At 34.7% G+C, this 7,290-nt stretch overlaps 1 protein-coding gene across 1 annotated transcript; it reads left to right on the top strand.

The window, feature by feature from the left end:
• Positions 1 to 2,952: 2,952 nt before the first annotated feature.
• junbb (JunB proto-oncogene, AP-1 transcription factor subunit b) lies at positions 2,953 to 4,581 on the top strand. Its single transcript, XM_051886667.1, has one exon. The coding sequence runs from the start codon at positions 3,250 to 3,252 to the stop codon at positions 4,159 to 4,161; it is 912 nt and encodes a 303-aa protein (XP_051742627.1). The 5' UTR covers positions 2,953 to 3,249; the 3' UTR covers positions 4,162 to 4,581.
• The last annotated feature ends 2,709 nt before the right edge of the window (positions 4,582 to 7,290 follow it).

Below are 7,290 nucleotides of genomic sequence, written 5' to 3' on the forward strand. Positions count from 1 at the left end.
ATATGAATAATAATTAAGTATTAAATACATGTATATCAATAACAAATATTAATTTTAAAAAAAAGTACATTTCATAAAATACTGGTACACATGTATTCATATTTATTATTCATTAATAATAATAAACAATTTTTTTTTTTTAAATATATAAATACATTTGATAAAATGTTTTATATTCAGTAAAAACATTTATTAATAATAAATGTTTTTTATATTAATATTAAGAAATATTATTAATAATTATTTTTTATAAAATATATAAATACATTTTATAACATTTATTTTAGATTTAGTATATACATTTATTAATAATATTAATAAATAAATGTTTTTTATTTATATTATTATGTTATGTGTTTTCATAAATATAGGCTATAAATACATTTTATAAAATATTTTATATTCAACAAAAACTTTGATTAATATGTATTATTTTAATAATAAATATTTAGATTTTTATTATTAATACTAATCAATATTATTATTATTTTTTTTATAAAATATATAAATAAATTTTATAACCGTTGTTTTATATTTAGTAAATACACTTAATAATAATAATAAATTTATTTATATTAATATGTTTTTAATAAATGTTTTATAAATATAGGCTATAATTACATTTTATAAAATATGTTATATTCAACAAAACATTTTACTTTTAATTATTATCAATAATAAATAGATATTATATAAATAATAATTAGACATTAAGTAGATTTATATTAATAACAAATATTAATTAGTACATGTTCTTATAAATGAAAGTACATTTTCTAAAAACTATTTTATATGTGGTAAATGTGTATTTATTATTTATTAATGATAATAAATAATAAGAACTTTATAAAATATAAATACATTTGATAAAATGTTTTTTTAATCAGTAAAATATTTATTAATAATAAACGTGTATATATATATATATATATATATATATATATATATATATTAAGAAATATTAAGAAATGTTTTTTATAAAATATATAAATGTTATTTTATACTCAACTATATTCAAACTTTCATTAATATGCATTATTGTAATAAATGTTTTTATTTATATTATTATTAATTATTATTAATTAATATTATTATTATTATTATTATTATTAATTAATATTATTATTATTATTAATAATAATAAATGTTTATTTATTTATATGAATATGTTAATAAATGTTTTATAGGCTATAATAACATTTTATAAAATATTTTATATTCAACAAAAACTTTCATTAATATATTTTATTTCAATAATAAATATTTTTATTCATATTATTATTAATACATACTATTAAGAAAGCTTTTATAGAATATATACTTACATATTATAAATTGTTATATTTAATAATTTATTTCACTTACAATAAAGTCAATGCAGAAATCCCTGCCGATAATGCTTGTGAAGTCAGCTGGTGTCTCACTGTAAAGCAGACACTCAGCTCTCTATAGATCACAGTAAAGCAGCTGCATCATTTCAGCTCAGCCTGATCACATGCCGCTCTCTGAGGACAGATGGGATAAGTTACATTAACTCTCCGGCTGCTTTCAGGTGGGTGGAAATGAAACCTGACATACAAGACACACACCGCAGGTGCAGAGCGAGACATCATCACATCACCCCTCTGCTGCCGTCCGGCTCTGAACCACCTGAGAAGAGCAAAATGATCAAATAACAATCTGATTCACCCTCGTTTTCTCTTTAATATGACTTTCTTACATCAAACAAACTCGATGCGACTTAAAAGGCCTTAAAGGGACTGACTTGAAGTCCGTTTCTGCCAGTGAAAATATGATATTCCCTCAAAGTGACTGCAAACATGTGAGCACTGACCTTATTTACATTTAAGTGATCATTAATGGCTCACAGGCCTAATTATACAGCATCATTATAGGCTATACATTATGATTATATACAGCATCATTGTTGTATATAAATGTAAAGCTCTAGAGCCAGAGTGGTATGTTATATAAAGCTTTTAATTTGAAAGCAAAACCTGTATTCTGAGCTAAAATATTCAAACAGTGAATAACCTATTGACCTGTTTTTTTATCAGGATATCAGTGTTTAAACTAATAATTGACTGTTATTATACCATTAAACAGACATTTTCTGTATGTTTGGGATGCGGTAGGTGTAAGTTTGTACTTTTGTCTGGATTTCTGTGCTGGTTTGGTTTGTTTAGCAGGTGTTTCTGATAAGCGTCGAGAACGTGCCTCTGCGCAGCAGTCCAGATAAAGTGGGCGGGGTCGCTCACACTCCCTCTGTGAGGAACACCACGTCATTATGCCCATATTTGGACTGTAAACTTCCTACAGGAAGCGGGTGTCTGAGGGTCCGTGATGATCAGGGAATGTTTGCTGTCCGTCTTTTTCACTAACTTGCAGATTCAGCAGGTAGAAAATTAGGCCTAGGCCTACTTTAATCTTCAAATTGTTTGAAGTAATCTGACCAATTATTTTAAACAATTACGAAAAACGAATGCAGTAATAAAGACATTTTAGAGCTTTGCTCGATAATAATAATGTCATTTTTATTTGTTAGACAAATTCAAGTAAATTGGGACACTTTTGTCATTGAGGTGACTGGGAAAAAATGTCCCGCGATAGCTACATAACACGAACGCGCATCAAAAACATATTAAACCCTAAAATAACAAAACAGAATTTAAAAATATATGGTATATCATCTTTGTAATTGTATAAAGTCCAGCTATAAGCCTACCTGATAAATCCAATGTTCGAGAATAATTAAAATTAGATTATTGCATATATTCCCTAAATCGTTTATTCAATAATTTCAAATCGTGAGGTAAATTCGCCCTGCTCGCTTCGCCCTCGGGCTTGTTTACTGTCCCAGCAGTTCCCGAAAATGACGTGATGATGCGCGTGACGTAGTTGCCGCTGGGGGCGTGGCCAGCTGTCAGTGCAGGAGTTGCTTATAAAAACGAATCGGGATACAGATCCACACGAAACGAACGCATCAGAGCAAATCAACCGAACATCTCTCTTAAAGAGCGTTCACTTTCAACAGACAACCTCTTAGACTTATTCAAGAGCGTTTTATTGCTGCTGTCCTTCACATCTTCGGGACTTTTTGGTTTGTGTTTAATTCATTCAAGAGGAACATCGATACATCGCACTCCAGGAACGGGACAGAACGCTGTTTCATTGACTGTCATCGTTATTCGCGCTGCTTTTTTTGGACGGTTTTACACTTGAAATAAGACGCTTTTCCAGGAGAACTCTATGAGTACACAAATGGAGCAGCCGTTTTATCACGACGACTCGTTTCTGTTGGGTTACGGTCACAACGACGCGGCACTACATGACTATAAACTCCAGAAGCAGAGTATGAACTTGAACCTGACGGAACCCTTTCGGAGCCTCAAATCGGACCTTTATCAGACCGCCGATGTCGGCTCGCTCAAACTCGCCTCTCCGGAGCTGGAGAGACTCATCATCCAAAACAGCAACGGGGTGTTGACGACCCCTACACCGGGCCAGTACCTCTACGGTCGGGGAATCACAGACGAGCAGGAGGGCTTCGCGGAGGGCTTCGTCAAGGCTCTGGATGAGCTTCACCAGATGAACCAGATGCCCCCGCCCAACGTCTCGATTGGAGCCGGCGGCGTGACGACGTGCTCGACAACTGCGTCCGTTTTCGGCTCCTCCCTGCAGTCTGAGCCTCCCATTTACACGACGCTAAACGCGTACTGCCCAGCACCCAGCCACCCGTCCACCACCATCAGCTACCTGCCGCCCCACATACAGCAGAGTCAACACCCGGAAAACACGCACGCGTTCCAGCACTCTCAGCGCTTCGTGCCTTTGAAAGAGGAGCCGCAGACCGTTCCCGACATGCACAGCAGCGACGGCTCGCCACCCATGTCCCCGATCGACATGGAGAACCAGGAACGCATCAAGGCTGAACGCAAAAGGCTCCGAAACCGACTGGCGGCCACCAAATGCCGCAGACGCAAGCTGGAACGCATCGCGCGGCTGGAGGACAAAGTGAAGGTACTGAAGTCCGACAACGCCGGGCTGTCCAACACAGCCTCCGTCCTGCGGGAACAGGTGGCCCAACTCAAACAGAAGGTCCTGAGACACATGAACAGCGGCTGTCAGCTCATGCTGACCAGTAAGATGGAGGCGTTTTAAACGCGGTTGGACTTTCAGAAATAAATATAACACTGGAAATTGTTTGTGTTCCACAACTGAACGGCACTGGGAACTCTCAAGCTCTCAGCTGAGTTATTTTGGACACATCCTGGGTTCCGATAAAAGCTCGTAGCGAACCCTAGTCCAGAGGGGGGACAGAACGGACTCTGAGCCCCCCAACGCTGGGCTCCAAGACGAAGTGGAAAGGCTCCGTATCAATAATGTGTTTTTTTTGTCATGATCAATTGTGTATTTGATCATGTGAACGCATCTGATAATGTTGTGCAACCGTTCCTGAACTCATAAATTATTGTAGGCTACTGGTCAGGTTGATCCTGACGCTATGTTACCAATGTCACATGTTTACAATGTCTTTTTTTATGTGTGCGCTGTTTATTTAAGTAAAGATTTTGAAATATATCTTTCGAGTGTATGGCTTTTCATTTGTGTTATGTTGTCTTGGTTTCATGCAGTTATGTAACTCTTATGCTGACCGTTCCTCGAAGTCCTCCCACAAAACCGTCTGAAAAACACGACCATTTTAGCTAATTATGGCTTAATTATTTTAATATTCACTCTTTGTAAAGTAATCAGCTGTTGTCTGGGGGTTGTGTACTGATTATAACTTCCTGCGTTTTCGAATTCGCAAAGGGGGCACTAGGCCTTTCCTGCTGACGTCAAGCAGCACATCCAAATATGGTCGTTTTTGGTCCTCGTACGTCACTCCCCGCCCACAAGCCCGGGTGGAGACGTTTCACCGCTCCAGGATCAGCTGGGCTGGAGAGCAGCAAGGGGGTTTCCGAAATTGGACAAGACCACTTTTTAGCATGTAGGAAGGTGTGTGTGTGTGTTTCCGAAGAGTTTAGTGGGTTGAACGCTTACAAGGGAACAATGATGCAGCCTCTAATAACTTAGAATTAGGAATAATTCATAAACTTCTAAGATATAGAATCAAACATTCTAGAATGTTCGATTCTATAATATATATTATATTATAATATTTAAATATTAAAATTTGACTATTATTACACTCTAAAAAAAAATGCTGGGTTAAAAACAACCCAAGTTGGATTGAAAATGGACAAACCCAGCAGTTGGGTTAAATGTTTGTCCGACCTGCTGGGTAGTTTTATTTAAATCAACTATTGTTTAAAAATTACTGTATTAGCTTGCTTAAAATGCACCCAAAATGTTGGAAATTAACATTATTAATATGTTTAATAAATGAACATTTATCAATAAGTTTAATGAATAATTAAACAAACATTTATTAAATTGCTTATTAATTAATGTTCACCTTTTGATTATTATTGTTGCCAGTAATTATGTGTCTAATTTTTATTTCATAAAAGATATTTTATTTCTATTTTTAATTCAGCCTAAAATGTAGTTTAAGTCCAATTATAACTAAACTGGCTTATTTTCAGTATTAGCAGAATCATCTGCTCTTGATTCATTATATTTCTAAACGGTTTGCTGCTTTGGATGCCTTCTGGAGATTAATGAATCTTTTGGGAAATGACTGCGACCTCTGGAATGACTGAACCGGAGGCGCGCACGGCAGGGGCGCACGTAGGTGGTCGGCGCGCATGAGATCTATAAAGAGAACCGGTCTGGCACTGCCGCTGGAATGAAGAACATTAGCATGAAAATATGTGACCCTCAGCTGATCTTTCTGAATTAAGTACCTCAATAACCGATTTACTTAGGCTATTAAATATTTAAACAATGAATCCACTACAATAATAGCCTATATGTTTTTGGACATTCCATGGTAGTTTTAAGTATCATGAAAATACCATCATGGTAACTAAGAAAAATGGTTCTAAATAGTACCAAATAAGGGTTCTTCGGCTTGTAACAATAGCAGAACACTTTTTATAAGGTTTCATAAAGAACCATGCTTTACAGAACTTTAATGGTGTCATAAATAACCTTTTTAATAATACACTCTAAAAAATGCTGGGTTAAAAACAACCCAAGTTGGGTTGAAAATGGACAAACCCAGCAGTTGGGTTGTTTTAATGGGTTGATTTAACCCAGCGGTTGGGTTAACTGTTTGCCCAATCTGCTGGGTAGTTTTATTTAACTCAACTATTTGTTTTTTAAATTACTGTATTGCTTGCCTAAAAGGAACCCAAAGTATGTTGGAAATTAACATTTATTATTTTTTATTTTTTTTACCCCGCTATGTGACTGGTCTTATAATATCATAGCCTCTATTTGGGTTTTACATTTAAAAAAAACACACACACACAAACACACAACAAAACCAGCAATTAGGTACTTTTATTTTTTATTGACATGGCAAATTATAGCAAAAATGACAGTGCTCTAACAACAGTTATTAGCAGAATACATTAATAAATAACAACTTACATTGAACCTGATATAGATGAAGACCAAGTTCCAGTGAACTATCTTCACAATCCTCTATGATGTCTTTATGTCCACCATTATGTGTGTATTTTGAGTGGCAGTTTCTCTCAGATGATGAGTTGACAGCATCTGAAATATACAATTGAGTTCAGAGTTACAGTGAGTCTCTTCCATTTGTTTATGTAAAAACAATTGTTTATGAAGACCAAAATTAGCAAAATTGGACAGTAGGCCTATGTGAGCCCTTTACAATGTTAAAAGGGAAGTTGACATAAAGTCATGGGATATGTTTATGCATAAAGTAATAATTTAAAAAAATCTAACAATATGGATCATAAATTCAATATCTCTATTATCTTAGTGGAGAAGAGAAGATGAGTGTGATTATCCTTAACTGAACAGAGCTGCTCACACATGTTCTGTTAAACTAAAAAGAGAAAAAGACATGATTGGTAGGAAGCCAGTTACAAAGTTTAAAGTCAAAATTTATAGACATTTTAAGAAAGAAATCATTTACCTGTTGAGAATGTTTAGACAGTCTGTGTAATTGAATGGCCGAGCTCCAGAAAATCGGTAAAGGCGGCTTTGACGGTTACAGATTTGAAAAACAAAAAGGCGGGAATAAAGAATAAACTCTAACATAAAGACCAATTTCAGCATATAATGGGTACTTCAGCACCATACGGTTCTAAATAGAACTTTTACTATACGTCTAAAGAATCATCTTTGTTTTTTTTTTTTGTTTTTGTT

The sequence above is a fragment of the Ctenopharyngodon idella genome, chromosome 3 (genome assembly GCF_019924925.1).
Source record: "Ctenopharyngodon idella isolate HZGC_01 chromosome 3, HZGC01, whole genome shotgun sequence".
Lineage (NCBI taxonomy): Eukaryota > Metazoa > Chordata > Actinopteri > Cypriniformes > Xenocyprididae > Ctenopharyngodon > Ctenopharyngodon idella.

Bases quoted from the DNA above. Each gene is read 5' to 3' on its own strand.
- junbb (XM_051886667.1), top strand. From the start codon at position 3,250: ATGAGTACACAAATGGAGCAGCCGTTTTATCACGACGACTCGTTTCTG.